At 37.9% G+C, this 17,743-nt stretch overlaps 1 protein-coding gene across 4 annotated transcripts in view; it reads right to left on the bottom strand.

The window, feature by feature from the left end:
• Nucleotides 1–2,289: 2,289 nt before the first annotated feature.
• GPR174 (G protein-coupled receptor 174) overlaps nt 2,290–17,743 on the bottom strand; it is a 118,793-nt gene continuing 103,339 nt past the window's right edge. For all 4 annotated transcript variants that reach the window (XM_064278602.1, XM_064278603.1, XM_064278604.1 and 1 more), the window contains one exon: nt 2,290–15,684. In XM_064278602.1, coding sequence (XP_064134672.1) covers nt 13,908–14,909 — 1,002 coding nt within the window. In that variant the 5' untranslated portion in view covers nt 14,910–15,684 and the 3' untranslated portion in view covers nt 2,290–13,907. The remainder of the gene's footprint in view (nt 15,685–17,743) is intronic.

Below are 17,743 nucleotides of genomic sequence, written 5' to 3'. Positions count from 1 at the left end.
TCAGATCCCTATCAGAGTTCTCCCTCTGGCTCAGGCTATTCGGATGTTAATGAAGCCACCTGACTGATACGCTGGCTCCAGGCTCTGAAAACAATCGCTGCCTCCCCGTATTTGTTCGTTCTCCGTCTCTAAATCTGTGTTTGTTGTTCAGGGTTTGTAGATTGTTACGTATGTGATCGATTCACTTGTTTTTCGGAGTCTTTGTTGCAAGAGGGATCCGCGGTAGCATCCACCTAGTCCGCCATCTTGGCCCCGCCTCCCTGATTTCCTTTTTATCGTTCTCTTTATTGGGGTATAGGAATCCAACTGATTTTTGTATGCTTATCTTATATCTTGCTAATCTGCTGAATCTTTCTATTAGTTCCAGTAGTTTTTCTGTGGAGACTTTTGGTTTCTCTGTGTATAGTATCATATCATCTTCAAATAAGGATAGTTTTACTTCTTCCTTACCAATTTGAATATCCTTTATTTATTTATTTATTTTTTGCCTTATTACTCTAGCTAGGACTTCCAGCACAATGTTAAACAAAAGTTATGATAAAGGGCATCCTTGTCTTGTTCCTGTTCTGAGGGGGAATGTTTTCAAACTCTCTTCCTTGAGAATTAATGTTGGCTGTTGATTTTGTATAGAAGTCCTTTATTCTGACGAGAAATTTTCCTTGTATACCTATACTATTTAGAGTTTTTATTGGGAATTGGTGTCGGACTTCATAAAATGCCTTTTCTGCATCAGTTGAGACGATAATATGGTTCTTTTATTTACATATCAGATTGCGTTGATTGATTTTCTAATGTTGAACCATCCTTGCATACCTGGTGTGAGTCCTACTTGGTCATGGTGTATTTTTTTTTTTATATACAATGCTGAAATATATTGGCTAGAATTTTGTTGACAATTTCTGCACCTATATTTATGAGAGTTATTGGTCTATAATTTTTTGTGTGTGTGATGTCTTTACCTGGTTTTGGTATCAGGGTTATGTGGGCTTCATAGAATGAATTCAGAAATATCCCTTCCTTTTCTATGGTCTAAAATAGTTTGAGTAGTTTTGGTGGAAGATCTTTGAATGTTTGGTTGAATTCTCCAGTGAAGTTATCTGGGCCAGGACACTTTTTTCTTGGGAGTTTTTTTAATTATTATTACCTTTTCAAACTCTTCTCTTGTTATGTGTCTGTTCAAATTTTCTACCACAGTTTGTGTTAGTTTATGAAGGCAGCATGTCTCTAGAAATTTGTCCATTTCTTCTGGGTTTTCAAATTTGTTGGAGTATAGTTTTCCAGAGCACTCTGTTATACGTTTTATTTCAGTTTGGTCGGTTGTAATGTCCCTCATTTCATTTCTTAGTTGGGTTATTTGCGTCCTCTCCTGTTTTTCTTTTATCAGTTTGGCCAGTGGTTTATTGATATTGTTGATCCTTTCAAAGAACCAACTTTTGGTTTTGTTGATTCTTTCTGTTGTTTTTCTCTTCTCTATTTCATTTATTTCTGCTCTGATCTTTATTATTTCCTTTCTTCTGGTGGCTGTGGCCTTCTTTTGCTATTCTCTCTCTATTTGTTTGTGTTGTGTAGCTAATGTTTTGATTTTGTTCTTCTCTTCTTTTTTAATATATTCATCTATTGACCTCTGAGCACTGCCTTTGCTCTTTTCCAAAGGTTTTGGTATGATGTGTTGTCATTCTTGTTTGATTTTAAGCATTTTTTGATTCCATTTTTTATTTCCTCTACTACCCAGTGGTTTTTCAGCAAAGCATTATTCAATTTCTACATACCTGATTTTTTTGCTTGCTCTTCCTGTTATTAATTTCTATTTTTATGGCATTGTTATCAGAGAATATGCTTTGTATTATCCCAACGTTTTAGATTTTGTTGAGGGTTGCTTTGTAGCCTATGATGTGGTCTATTCTGGAAAATGTCCCATGTGCATTGGAAGAAAAAAATGTATAATTTGCTGCTATTGGTTGGAGTGTTCTATGTATGTCTATGAGGTCAAGTTGTTTGACTGTGGCTTTTAGGTCTTCCATATCTTTGTTGAGTTTCTTTCTAGATGTTCTGTCGTTTACCGAGAGTGGTGTGTTGAAGTCTCCTATTATTGTGAAACTGTCATTTTCTCTTTTCAGTGTTGTTAGAGTTTGTTTTATGTATTCCAGAGCCCTGTCATTGGGTGTGCAAATATTTATTATGGTTATTTCCTCATGGTGGATTGTCTCTTTGATCATTATATAATGTCCTTCTTTGTCTCCTATGGTGGATTTTGCCTTAAAGTCTATTTTATCTGAGATTAGTATTGCCTCTCCAGCTTTTTTTTTTTTTTGGTTGCCTTTTCCTTGATTTGTTTTTCCTATCTTTTAATTTTTAATGTATGTCTTTGTTTCTAAGGTGTGTCCCTTGTAGAGAGCACATTGATGGGTCCTTTTTTTTAAATCTATTCTGTCACTCTCTGTCAATTTAGGGGTGCATTTAAACCATTTACATTTAGTATGAGTTTATTCCTGTCCAGCTTTTTATTTATTATTTTTGGTGCTGATGTTTTCTTTGTTCTTCTTACTCTCTTGTGCTGAATTCCTTTTGTGTGTGTGTTGGGGGGAGGTCTTTTGATTGTGCAGATTTTGTGTTTACTGAGACTTTATATTTTTCTACTTTATTTTGATGTGTAGGTTTGTTAACTTTCTTTGTGCTTACCTTGAAATTAACCCTTGTCATCCTAAATTTAAAGTAGGCTTTTATTACTTGATATTACCTTGACTTCCTCTCCATTTGAAAGATCTATGCCTATATTGTTTATTCCCTCTTTTACTGTTCTGATGTTGTTGTCATTTACAGATTGGCATCTCTGGTTCCCTTTTGGAAATCTTTTCGTGTTGTTTTATCCTTGATAGTTCATTTCCTATGTTGATATTTGACTGATGCTGTCCTGTGTCCTAAGTTCAGACTGCCGTCTGACATTGTTGCTTCTCTAACTGAAGGACTCCCTTTAATAATTCTTGTAAGTTTCATTTGGTTTTTAAATAGTTCTTTAATTTCTGTTCATCTGTAAATGTCCTAATTTTGCCATCACATTTGAGTGAGAGATTCGCAGGGTATATTATTCTTCAGTGGCAGTATTTTTCTGTCAAGTTTTTATATATGTCATCCTGTTGCCTTCTTGCCTACATGATTTCCGCTGAGTAAGCAGAGCTTAGTCTCATTATTTCCCACTTGTATGTAATGTTTTGTTTTTCTTTAGCTACTCTCAGGATTCTTTGTCTTTGGTTTTAACAAGTGTGATTATATGTCTTGGTGACTTTCTTTTGAGATCTATCTTACATGGGGTTCATTGAGCCTCTTGGATGGTCAACTTTTCAGCTTTCATATTAGAGAAGTTTTCTGTCAGCAAATTTTCAATGATAGTCTCTGTGTTTTCTGTTTTCTCTCCCTATTCTGGAACTCCGATCAAATGCAAATTTTTGCTTTTGATTGTATTCCACATCATTTTCAGGGTTTCTTCATTTTTCTTTATTCATTTCTCTGATTTTTCCTCCAACAAAGTGGTGCCCAAGGATTTGTCTTCAATTTCACTGATCCTGTCTTTCATTGCTTCAAATATGCTCCTAAAATCTTCTATTGCACTTCCCCTTTCTGAAATCTTGTTTATCTTTTGGATTCTAATAGCTGTTTTTGCATGATTTCTAGTTGTTTGTTTATTTTGACATTTTGTTCCTGTATTATTTTCCGGACTTCTTCCATTTCTTTGTGTTTTCCCTGATTTTGTCTGGATTTTCCAAGATTTTGTCTATTTTTTTTTCAGATTTTTGTCTGTTTTCCTTCATCTCTTGGAGATCCCTGAATATTAGAGTTCTGAATCCCCTATCAGGTATTTCCATTGCCTATTCTTCTTCCAGAAGGTTATCTGGTGTTTTATATCAATCGCTTTCTAGAGCCATCTGGTCCTGTTTTTTCACATGTTTTGATATTGTCTGCTGCTTTGGAGACCTTCAGGGATTATTTTCCCCATTTTTTGATTGTAGATTTGTTTGTTTCTTACTGCTTTTTTTAATTTGGTTATGTCTGGGCAGGCGGTCTTGGTGGGCTGTGCTGTCTGTGGGTACAATACTGCTCACCACCTTGTCTAGGTGGGCAGGACTGGGCGATCAGCTATGGTACAGCAGAGCAGGTCCAGTCATGGAGGATCAGGATGGGTCATTTGTGACATGTACTGGGACCAAAGGAGCAGGTCCAGGGGACAGTGCAGGGTGGGGTCTGGTGATCCTTGCCTGTGCAGCTTGGTGATCCAGTGCTCAGTGCACAATGAAGATAAGATGTAATTTGTGAAGCTACATGGGTGAAAGAAAGAAAAGAGCAAAACAGAAGCAAAAAGAAGAAGAAAGAAAAAAGTAAATAAAAAGGTGACACAGTAGGATTTGGAGAGTGGGAGTGGGGCAGATCCAGTGAGGCCACGTGCTGGTGGCTCTCTAGCTAAGTGGTGCAGCTTGGCCTGAGAATGGGTTTGGGTGGCACATTGGGCTAGGTGGGTAGGAGAAAGGAAAGGAAAGAAGTGATAGAGAGAAGAAACAACAAAAAGCAAAAGAAAACAAAACGAAACAACAACAACAGAAATAAATATGGTGCTGGGGAAACTGGCCTTTGAGGGCAGGGAGGAATTGGAGTTGTGGTGAGCTGGTGTCTCTCTCACTAGGCAGTGTGGCACAGCCCACCAGGAAGTGGTGGAGGCAGGTCAGGACCTAGATGGGAGGGAGAAGGAAAAAGGAGAAAAGGAAAGATGAAGAAAAATAAAAAAATATAATGCTGAGGAAGTCAGCCTCTGGGCGCAGGGCAGACCAGGCTGTATGCCATAGGTTCTCTAGCCAGCGGTGTGGCACAGCCCTTGGGGGGGCGCACATTGGACTAAGTGGGTGGAATAAAGGAAAGGAGAGAGAGAAGAAACAACAAAAAAGAAAAAGACAAAAGCAAAAACAAACAAACCAAAAAAAAAAAGTAAAATAGTGCTGTGGGGGCCTGCTGGTGGGGGAGGCATAGACCCTGGGGAGCCTTGTGTCCGTGGCTTTCTAGCTGAGCAGTGTGGCATAGACCATCAAGAAGGGGCAGGGTCAACACACAGGGCTAGTCAGACAGAAGAAAGGAAAGAAAGGAAGAGAGAAAGAAAGACGACACAAACAAAAAAAGCCAAAAAAACAGTAACAACAAAAAATGGTGCTGAAGGAGCCAGCCAGTTGTGGTGGGGTGGACTCAGGTGTCAGTGAGCTGGAGTCTCTCCAACTGAACCTGTTGGACAGCAGCAGAGGCCACGTAAAGGGAAGAAGGGTGGTGGTGGGGCAGAAGCGTGTATCCTTGGTTTCCAGGTGCTGTGTCTCCTGTTGGGAGCTCCGTGAAGTTGCCTTTCTGTACTCCCTGTCCACCGTTTTTGGTGACTGAAGTCCAATATGGAGAATCCATGCCACGTTAGCTAATAGGGGACCTCCACTCTGTAGCTCTCCTTGTTCTCTGCTCTCTGTCAGTTTCTTATTCCATTGGGTGCTCGATAGAGTTCTTTATCCCTTCATTTGATCCCTAGGGTTCCAAGGTTGATGTTTGTATCTGTTTTACTTAATTTTATGGGCTTTTGCTGTAGAAGGACAGTATGGTGCTTCTGTCTATAGTGCCATGTTGGCTCTGCCCCCTGTTACGTTTTATTTATCCCATCTATTCACTTGACTAATTTACTGGCAATGGCAATAGTCAGATCAACTAACTATTTTAATTTGGATCCCTGAGTTAAAAGAACTATTTATCTTCTATAAGAAACTCTCTGATAGCTTTTGCAGACAGGTTAAAGGGGACATTGTGGCTATTCATGAATCCTATTTACTTGAGAGGGAAAATATAGTGATATGGATATTTTCAAAATAAGGAAGTGAACATAACACCCATATACACACAAATTGTCAGATGTATTTCATCTTAGATGGTTTTGATGTAAGGCATTTAGGTCAACACCATGAATCTGAATTAATATTGTGAGTGATAAACCACAAGCCATCAATTGATGTAACATTCCAGATAGTGTAATGCTGGATAAAGAGTTCAGCTTATTTACACTCATTTGCTATTCATCCTTTCAATATACGTTTTGAGTTTCTATGATGTTGCAGGCTGTGGGCTAGGCATTGTGGACACAAAAATGGACAAATCTTATGTTCAAATAAGGGAGACATACAATAGGCAAATAAATAGGATGCTTAAAATTATGATAAGGAGCTGTTGTTGTTAGGTGCCCTTGAGTCAGTTCTGACTCATAGCGACACTATGCACAACAGAATCAAACACTCCCCAGTCCTGTGCCATCCTCACAATTGTTGCTGTACTTCAGCCCATTATTGCAGCCACTGTGTCAATCCATCTCATTGAGGGTCTCCCTCTTTTTGCTGACCCTCTATTTTACCAAGCATGGTGCCCGTATCCAGGGACTGATCCCTCCTGATAACATACCCAAAGTACGTGAGACATAGTCTCACTATCCTTGCTTGTAATGAGCATTATGGCTGTACTTCTTCCAAGACAGATTTTTTCATTCTTTTGGCAGTCCATAGTATATTCAATATTCTTCACCAACATCACAATTCAAAGGTGTCAATTCTTTGGTCTTCCTTATTCATTGTCTAACTTTCACATGCATATGAGGCAAATAAAAATACCATGGCTTGGGTCAAGCATACCGTAGTCCCAAGGTGATATCTTTGCTTTTCAACACTCTAAAGAGGTGTTTTGCAGCCTATTTTCCCCATGCAATGTGTCTTTTGATTTCTTGACTGCTGCCTCCATGGGTGTTGGTTGTGGATCAAAGTAAAATGAAATTCTTGACAACTTCAATCTTTTCTCCTTTTATCATGATGTTGCTTATTGGTCCAGTTGTGAGGATTTTTGTTTGCTTTATGTTGAGGTGTAATCCACACTGAAGGCTGTGGTCTTTGATCTTCATCAGCAAGTGCCTCAAGTCCTCTTCACTTTCAGCAAGCAAGTTTGTGTCATCTGCATAATGTAGGTTGCTAATGAGTCTTCCTCCAATCCTGATGCACTATTCTTCATATGGTTCAGCTTCTTGGATTACTTGCTCGGCATACAAATTAAATAGTTATGGTGAAAAGATACAACCCTGACACACAAGTTTCCTGACTTTAAACCATGCAGTTATTCCCTTGTTCTGTTCGAATGGCTGCCTATTGATCCATACACAGATTCCTCATGAGCACAATTAAGTGTCCCGGAATTCCCATTCTCCGTAATGTTATCCATAATTTGTTATGATCACATGCAAGTTCAAATTGAAACTGAAGAAAATTAGAAAAATCCAAGAGAGCCAAAGTACAACCTTGAGTATCCCACCTGAATTTAGAGATCATCTCAAGAATAGATTTGATGCATTGAACACTAATGACCGAAGACCAGACGAGTTGTTGAATGACATCAAGGACATCATACATGAAGAAAGCAAGAGATCATTAAAAAGACAGGAGAGAAATAAAAGACTTAAACGGATGTCAGAAAAGACTCTGAAACTTGCTCTTAAACGTTGAGTAGCTAAAGCAAAAGGAAAAAATAATGAAGTAAAAGAGGTGAACAAAAGATTTCAAAGGGTGGCTTGAGAAGACAAAGTATTATGATGTCTTGTGCAAAGACCTGGAGATAAAAAACCAAAAATGAAGAATATACTCAGCATTGTCTCAAGCTGAAAGAACTGAAGAAAAAAAAAGTTTCAAGTTGCAATTATGATAAGGAGTTATCAGGGGAAAAATTAATGTAATATATTAGAAGTGAACTGGTGTGTATAGGGTTGGAGAGTTCTTTAGCAAGAGTGGTCAATCCTGAAAACTGAAGAAAAAGACAGGACAACTGTTGGAAAATGGAACAAAAACTAAAGAGGACTTTCTAAAACCATTTTAATTCTTTGGACTAATTAAGTTTTAGGGCAAACCTATGTTTTGCACCTGAGCTGACTCATCAACGAGAGGTCGGAAAAGGGTATTTTGCTTCCTCTGTGGGAATAGGGTGAAGAAATTATAGGTTAGACACTGACCAAGGCAGTCACTCCCTCTATCCTCTTCTTTGGTTCCCCATTTTTCTGGAGCCAAGTCTTGTCCATACACTCCCTGGGCACTACCACCATAACTTTCTAGAGGCTGCTGCTACTTTTGCTATAGGAATAAGCAGCGTTCGATAATTTGGATAGACCCATGGAGGAAGAAAGAGTGATGCTCCACTGGAATGATGTGGCGGTTTTATATAATAGAAGGACTATACAAAGGCTTGCTGGAGTTTGTGGTTTGGATGGAATCTTTCGTACCTCTGGGATCTTTGAAATGGCAAATAATACAAGTTGTTACCATGTATTCGTTTTCCATTTCTTCTATAAAAAAATAATTTTTAGCTGAGCACCTGGCCACCCAGAATAATGTCTGCATTTTCTAGCCTCTCTTACAGCTTGATGAGGTCACACAGTTGATTTCTAGCCAGTAAATTCAAGCAGGAAGAACGTGTGCAGTTTGCTGTCATCCCTTTAATGCTTCCCTTTCCTCATTTTCCCGACACTACTAGCTGTAATGAAAAGGTGATGAGATACCTTATTCAGATTAAGGAAAAACCTAAGAGGTGTTGTAGTTACATGTTGTGAGTCTGGATCCCCAAACACCTTGCAAAGAAAAGCCACCACATTGGCTCACACTTTCACATAAAAGAGAAGTATGTTTATATCTAGTTTAAGCTATAGCTCTATTAGCCACAGCTGAATCCACAGTCTAATACACCTTGTCAGAATAGGTTCAAAAGAAAAAAATGAGGAATGCCTAAAGGAAAGTTTTTGAGAAATACTAGCCACCTAATTATGAGCAATGTTCATAGAGTTTGCATAACTACTTTAGAAAGCTGAATAAGTCTTACCAGTCTTTCTACAAGTTGTAGTTATTCTACTTCATTTAGACCAGTGTGAAAAATCTCTCCATTATGGTCCAGAATTAAACTTGAAGAGTATATGGCCAAAGTTTGATTCAGCTGTGCTCCTGAAGCTCCTAATAAAAGAAGATATTGGGGTCATGGGGACAGGCCTTAATACAACCCTCCCCATGGAGCAGTTTCTCCATTACTCTTTAAAGAGATCCAAGAAGGAAAAGGTAAGGCCTTGAATAAGGGCTATGCCTATAGATTAATCAGCAAATGTGCAGTAAGGAGCTGGATGGAGTAAACTCAGCAAACAGAAGAGATATGGTCTTAGCAACACCAAATAAATGGTTAAAGCTGAGGAAGTTCTGCTAAAGAAATGGTGTATGAACTTTAAAAAAGTTATTTACAGCACTTCCCTCCCCTCTCCATACACATTCTACTTATAACTATGGAATTAGGAAAGTAAAACAACCACAGTTACTTGAGAGTTTATTTCCCTCTTCCGACAACAACAAAAATATGGTAGTGAAGGCAGTGAAGTTACTTCTGGGCTGGATTCTGGAGGGCACAATATGTGTCTTGAGGACATTTGAAGCGTGGGGCAGGTCCTATTTTTATACTCCTTTTTTTTTTCTTCAGGCATGCCAAATCGTCAAAAGTTCTTCTGAAGGAAAACCTTTACCACTTCCTTGGAAAATCTTTCTGCAAGGGCCACAATGTGGAATTCCTAACAAATTGGTTATCACAAAAGATACCTGGGTCTCCTGAAAGCACCAGTGATACACGGTGAGGTGAGGAAGAAATTGTTAAAATGGAGAAAGAAGACCAAGATGAGGCATGTACCAGAGAGAGTTTTCCTGACTTTACTTTTTTGTTATAGTTTAAAAAGTTCTGTTTTGGGAAGAAAAACAGGAGTACAGTGGGGGATGGTGTTTTTCTTGCAAGAAAAAAGCAGATTGTGAGGTCTTAAAAACCCTTCAGAGTAAAAAGAAAACTTTCTCTCTGCTACCCTCATCACCTTTTCTGCCCACAGAATATGCTCTAGCAAATACAGGGCTTTAAGTCATTCAAATAAACTTGGTCCAGACGTGGGGGTGGGGAATAGTCTTAGTGCAGTGTGGATAGTAAAGAATCAATAAGGCGGTTCATTTTTCCCTTTGAGAATAGATGTACCTCTCCGGGGAGAGAAAAGATGAGTAGAGCCTCAAGGGACTTTCAACTATGTGTATGAGAACACTGAAAAGGAGCCTCAAGCCTGTCAGTTTGCTGAAAGGCATACTAGATACACATTGACTTCTGGAGGCAGAAACATTCTGTGTAATTACAGAGACAATCTTTATTAATAAAATGCATGTTATAAACTATAGCCGTAAATAAATTTCAAGTGCAATATTTTCACAGTATCTTACGGAAATAAAAATAAAAAGGTGACATGAAAATTAAGTTGCACAAGAGTTCCACTGATGCACTTCTTCAAACCAAGGTAGCATAGATTGTTGTTACTGGGGCAGATAGGTCCTCTTCATGGAATCACTGGTTAATAGAATTAGCTGCTTAACTGACTATGAAAAAATTTAAACTATTTGAATATACTAATAATAACAATCATGACAATAATAACAACATGGAAATAAATCTATATTCAAAATCTCCCTTGTTGGAATAATTTTGTATTTTGGAATCAAAACTCAAACAACTTTATATAAAAAATATGAGATTATTTACGTTAAATTACATATTACGGTAGTTGAGGGTGTTTACTCTTTGCACCCCAATTCCATGGAACCCAGAATGTGATAAGTGGGAGATCCAGAGAGGAGATTCCTCAAGGAAAAGAGAAACTCAGAGAGGAGGCTACTAGTGATTTCCCCAGAAGTCAGGTCTGGAATTGGAAGGGAAAAAGAAAACAGGAAGAGATATGAGAAACTAATATCCATTCTTGTGGGTATATTCCTTAGAATTTAGCATACCTTTATGGGTAAAAAAAAGTTTTTTTTTTTTTTACGGTAAGCAAAATAGGTGGTCATTTACTAGACATAATCTGAAAGGCTCTGCTGCCAAACATACTTTCTTCAAAATATCCTCCCTTTCATTCTGCCTTAATGCCTACAATTCCTTCATTGAACGTCACCACTTTAGGTAAGGCCTAGTCCTCTCTACAGAATTCAGATACCCTTGGGTAAATTAATATTAAGCTAACGTTAGTCATTAGCCCCTTAGTGTGAATGAACTGATCCAATTACTGATTAAATGAACAAGGGACTAAAGCATAACACAAATCATAATGATGGAGGGAAGGATGGATAAAGTAAATCAGAGCACTGAACACTAACCTAGATGGGCAGGTCTGGGGAGAAGGAGTGGCCCAAGGCAAGCAGCATAAGAGCACTAGATACTTGTCTTCTCCCCAAATGATGTAAATGAGCTGCAAGGACTTCTGGGATGCCTAACAAGTAATGGGATCTACCCTCAACCATTCTTCTAAGGTCAGTAATCTCCTGGAAATAGTTCCTTTCCCCTTTATCCACCAGGCACTCCTTGGAAACCCTATGGAGCAGTTCTAAACTGTCCTATAGGGTCACTATGAGTCAGAATCGACTTGACAGCAACAGGTTTTTTTTTAAAAAAAGAAATCTCTAAAGTGAAATCAATATTTTAATAAAATTAAATTACCCTTCTTCCAAGTGGCCCTAGGAAGTGTAATTCATGCTAATCTAGTAAATAGTAAACATATACAATATACATAAGACTCTTCCATTACAAGAACCCACAGTTCCACAAAAGTATTACTTGCAACCGCATTACAACACTAAATTATTCTCAAATGCAAATCACTTTAAAGCAAACACTCCAGACATATTTAGTTATTTTATAAAACTCAATATAACACTGATTTGACAAATTAAAACATGTACTTTACAGTGAATAATAAGGAGATACATAGATACACTATTGCTAGCAGCACAGAGTCAACTTTCTTACAGGGCATTTTAATAACTAAGTACAACAAAATCAACATTTATCCAGAGAAAGCTTTAAAAAAAAGTTCCCATTAATCTTAGATATTAGAATTCATTTAAATTTCACATCTTTTCTCCAGAACTTATTAATATCATAATGGCATGCTTAAAACAATTCCTTCCTCTAAATAAAATAGAACATTCCTTCTAGATGAGAAGTAGTATGTGTCTTCATTACATAGCACATAGATTTTAACTACATCGATTTCTTAAAAATATGCTAGAGCATTTAGCTAAAACACTTTTCAAATTATTCTAATACTTAAGACCTCATGTTTAATTACTACTCATATTCTGGGTCTGTTTCTTGCATAATAGTACCAAGCAGCTAGCAGGCAAGGCATTGCAATGGGTGCCCATGGCTGCCAAAATTAATTTCCTGCACTTTTCTCAAAAGATAGAAGAATTACCTTCCCCAGCTGCTGGGAGGTAGCTATGTAGACCACAAAATGGTTATGCCTGGGACAAGATTAAACCAGAAAAATCACTGCAGACTCTAGTGTCCATACACCTGGCTGCCCACAAATCCTACTCTGGCTGGTATGGGTAGCTCAGTAGTTACCACCTAGCTTAGAGTAAGAAATACAATGTGCTGTGAATTTTATGAGGTATACCTAACTCTGCTTCATCTTTTCACTCTGGCCCAAGTTTAGTAATTAATTAGTGCACTACATTTTCATAGGCTCAGAAAGTGCAATGATCTGTCGGAAGTACCTCAGTGCCACACAAGAAGCATGGTGGAAATCCTCTCTACTAGGCAGATCCATACATCTCTAGAGATGTTCACTGGAAGTAGTTTAAGGGAGTCAGAGCTGTGATTTTCACCTATATGCTGTCTTTTGGGCCTATAGAAGCCATTTGTGTCACATTGTATGGACTTTGGCAGGCTACCTGCCCTGAATAGATTCAACAGCATCCTGTAGAGTCATAGAGAATTATCATATATGAATCTGAGTATTATTCTTAGTTCAAACAAACCAGAGGCTTGAGTTCAGATTTCATGCTATGAGTGGGTATGACAGATGATGTCTTAATTAGCTATTTGAGTCTTCAAGTCCTGGAGTGTAATTATACATGGCAGATAAAAATGGTCCCATGTTTATAATATTTCATCAACATACAGTAATAAATTGTCCATCCCACTTAGACTATAACCAAAAATATTATATTGGAATATAAGCTGTGGTTACTAAGATAAACAGACAACTAAATTGCCTCTGAATACAGAAGACCTAAAGTCCTTTGTGAAGGACCCCTGGTGGTACGGTGGTTAAGTGCTCTTCTGCAAACCAGAAGGTCAGTAGTTCAGTTCAAACCCACCAGTCACTCTGTAGAAGAAAGATGTAGCAGTCTGCTTCCACAGAGATTTACAGCCTTGGAAACCCTGTAGAACGGTTCTACTTTGTCCTATTGGGTCACTATAAGTTGGAATCGGCTTGACAGCAACGAGTTTGGTTTTGTTTTTTGAATGTCCTTTGTAACAAAACTAAGTCCTTATAATGTTTTTGTTAGTTGCTGTGGAGTCAATTTCCATTCATGGCAGCCCCACGTGTGAAGAGTAGAACTGCTCTACAGGGTTTTCAAGGCTGTGACCTTTCAGAAACAGATCACCAGGCCTGTCTTCTGAGGCACCTCGTGTTGGGTTCAAACCACCAGCTGAAGCTAATAGTCTTTCTGTGCCTTAGGTTCACAGATAAAACTGCTAACTCTAGTTGAGAACATATGTCTATAGGATGTCACTGCTATTTTATACTTTAAGTCTTAAAGAATTGATGACAAATTTTCTACACAAATATTTTATATGATAATGGTGTATCAAAAAGCTCCAAATAGGTTCTATTATGAAGTGTAAATTCCCCATATAAGTAAGATAGAAGGTAACTGAAAAGTTATGAACACTTTCTCTGAGTACTTCCTTGTGGTTTGGCTATTGCAAATGTGTTTTGGTATATTTCCACTTTAGGCCATATTCAGTTTTTTTTAGCATAATTCAGTTGTCATGGCAGAAGTAGTATGGTTGCTCACAAAGAACTTTGCATGGAGTTGGATGCTATCATGCAAATCTTGTCTTGAAAGCCGTCTTCTGAACTCATTAGTGGTGAAGTAGTATATGACTGGATCAAGGCAGGAATTTAGACTAGCAAGACACAAGGCCACAGAATGAAATATCAGAATCACTCTTCTGGCTAGGCAGCTTTTAATTTCGTTGGACTTAACCAAGAAATCTAAAGGAAAACTGAAGTGATAAGGTGCAAAGCAGATTAGAAATACCCCTGCACAGGTTAGAATCATCTTCAGGGCTTTCTTTTTTTCTCCAAGGTCTTGGGCCACAGGGTATTTATTTTGCAATGATAAAACTGTCTTCCAGGTACAATACAGAACGATCAGAAGAGGAGTAATAAACCCAATCAACTCGCCAACAGTCATCATAGCAACAGACTGGGCCAGATTGACATTCCTGGTAGGAAGATCCACGAAGCATTTGGTTCTGTTGCCTGGGGTGTCGACACTGGTTCTTAGAAGAGGGAAGAGTGAACAGGCAAGGCAGATGATCAGCCAGCCAGCAATGCTGATGTAAAGGTCATATTTCTTCTTGCAGTCATGGAAGCGAAAGGGGTACATGAGAAACCAAAATCGCCTCACACTTATGCAGACCAAGAAGTAGATGCTTGCATACATATTAACATACTTCAGGTAGAAACAGAACATGCAGAGTCCAGGCCCAAATGGCCAGTCATGATTTAGGTAGTAAAAGATCCTCAGTGGCAAGGAGAGAATTTGCAGTAAGTCAGCAATGGCTAAGTTTATCATGAATATCACAGCCCGTTTGGTTTCTTTCATATAGCCATAAAATACCCACAAGGCTAATATGTTCCCTATGAGACCTGGCACAAGAATAATAGTGTATGTTACTGCATAGATGAAGTACCGAAAATCTGTATTTTCCTCATCTGGCCCACTGCACGTGTCATTAGCAGGCATGTTTCTTTATAGAAAAACTGTCTTTGCCAGATGGTGTTTCAATGTTTAAATTCACAGCCAGCTGCTGCTCATTCTAAAAGACTAATAGTCAATGGGTTGGAGGGACTATGTGTAAAACAGCCTTCTTTTATCAAATCTGTCTGAACCTCTGCACATGATTTGAAGAACTTTTCAAAGAACTGTCTGCATATTTGCTTTGGATTTGACTACAGTGTCTATATAGAAAGAAGTCCTGGGCTAGTGGTTAAGCGTTCATCTGTTACCCAAAAATGTTGGCAGTTTAAACCCACCAGCTGCTCCACGGGAGAAAGACGTGGCAGTTTGCTCCTGCAAAGATTACAGCCTTGGAGAACCAGTGGGACAGTTTTACTCTGTCCTATAGGATCACTATGAGTCAAAATCAACTCAATGGCAATGTTTTTTTGTTTGTTTTTTTCTTAACTAAGTCTAGTGTACAAGAATAGATGACAAGCTGTTATAACTTTTGCCTTTTGTTTATTATAATGCCTTCTGGTGCATCATGACAGTTGATCTTCTCTCATTTGGATCATCAATGTACCATATAGCAGCTCCACAAATTCCCATATCATGATAGCCATCTTTTTTTACAGGTGTTTTAACAGGTTATTTTTCTTTTTTGGCTCATATAGAAGAAAGGCTTGCTTTAGTGCACAGTGGATCTGCCACTCTTCAGGGATAATTAACCTGAACAGATCAGGTTTCTGTGACTTTTTCAGTTGTGTCCAAAGCTGAAAAGTGGGAAACAAAGGCAGAGCTGGAAGTAAAATAAAACAAGTCAATTATTTTTATTTTCTTTTGTAAAAAGAAAAAGCCCAACACCATCAAAATAAATAAATAAATAAACTGACAGCAGTAAACTCTACCTATCAATGAGTTTCTACACTGACTGTAAATGCAATTATACTGAATGTAAATGGCTTAAATGTACCAGTAAAGAGACAGAGAGTGGCAGACCAGATTAAAAAAACATGAGCCATCTATATGCTGTCTACAACAGACATACCTTAGACACAAAGAAATAAACAAACTAAAATGCAAAGTATGGAAAAAATATATCAAGCAAACAATAACAAAACAAAGCAAAAGAACAGGAGCGGCAATATTAATCTCTGATAAAATAGATTTTAAAGCAAAATCCACCATAAGTGATAAGGAAGGTCATTATGTAAGGTCAATATGCCAGGAAGGCATACTCACAATAAATATATATGCACTCAATGAAAGGGCTCCAAAATACATAAAACAAACTCTAACAGCATTGAAAAGAGAAATAGTTCCACAACAACAGTAGGAGACTTCAACATACCAGTTTTGGTGAAGGACAGAACAACTAGAAAGAAACTTGATAAAGATACAGAAGATCTAAATGCCACAATCAACCAACTTGACCTCGTAGACATAAATAACACTCCCTCCAATAGCCACAAATTATATATTTTTTTCTAATGCACAGGAAACACTCTCCAGAATAGACCACGTTTTAGGCCACAAAATAAGCCTCAACAAAATCCAAAACATTGAAACAATACAAAGCATTTTCTCTGATCACAAAGCCATAAAAGTAGAAATCAATAACAGAAATAGCAAGGAAGAAAACTCAAATACAAGAAAACTGAATGAAACATTGCTTAAGAACTACTAGTAAATAGAAGAAATCAAGGATGGAATAAAAGAATTAATATAATCAAACGATAAGGAAAACACATCTTACCAAAATCTTTGGGCCACAGCAAAAGCAGTGCTTAGAGTCAATTTATAGTAATAAACACACACACAAAAAAAGAAGGACCAAAATCAAAACATTAACCCTACAACTTGAACAAACAGAAAGAGAGCAGCAAAGAAGCCCACAATCACCCCCAAGAAATGAAAAAATAAATATTAGAGCACAAATAAATGAAATAGACAACAGAAAAACAATAGAAAGAATCAACAAGACCAGAAGTTGGTTCTTTGAAAGGATCCCCCAAATCGACCAACCATTGGCCAAACTGACAAAAGAAAAACAGGAGACAAAGCAAATAACCCAAATAAAAAATGAAACGGGTGATAAAACAACAGAATCGACTGAAATAACAAAAAGATCATGACAGAATAGTAAGAACAATTGTACTCCAATGAATTTGAATACCTAGAGGAAATGGAGAAGCCCTGGTGGAGTAGTGGTTCAGGGCTATGGCTGCTAATCAAAAGGTCAGCAGTTCAAACCCACCAGGCGCTCCTTGGAAACTCTATGGGGCAGTTCTACTCTGCCTATGGGGTCGCTATGAATCAGAATTGACTAGACAGCAACGGGTTTGGTTTTTGGTTTGGAAATGGATAAATTTATAGAAACACATTACTTACCTAAATGAAAACAAACTGAGGTAGAAAAACTAAACAGACCCATGACAAAAGAAGAGATTGAAGAGGCAACAACAAAAAAACAAAAAAACTCCTAACCAAAAAAAAAAGGAAAAGCCCTGGCCCAGAAGGCTTCACTGGAGAATTCTACCAAACTTTCACAGAAGAGCTCATAATACCACTATTCGAACTATTTCAGAGACTAGAAAAGGAAAGCATACTCCCAGACTCATTTTATGAACCCAGCATAACCCTGATACCAAAGCTAGGCAGACACCACAAAAAAGAAAATTACAGACCAATATCCTTCATGAATACAGACACAAAAATTCTCAACAAAATTTTGGCAGATAGAATTCAACAGCATATCAAAAAAAAATAATAATAATACATCATGACCAAGCTGGATTCATACCAGCTATGCAAGGATTGTTCAACATTAGAAAATCGATCAACATAGTCCACCACAT

This window comes from Loxodonta africana, chromosome X, assembly GCF_030014295.1.
Source record: "Loxodonta africana isolate mLoxAfr1 chromosome X, mLoxAfr1.hap2, whole genome shotgun sequence".
NCBI lineage: Eukaryota > Metazoa > Chordata > Mammalia > Proboscidea > Elephantidae > Loxodonta > Loxodonta africana.
Note: the sequence above shows the minus strand (reverse complement) of the source record. Positions and strands in the feature narration are given on the sequence as shown.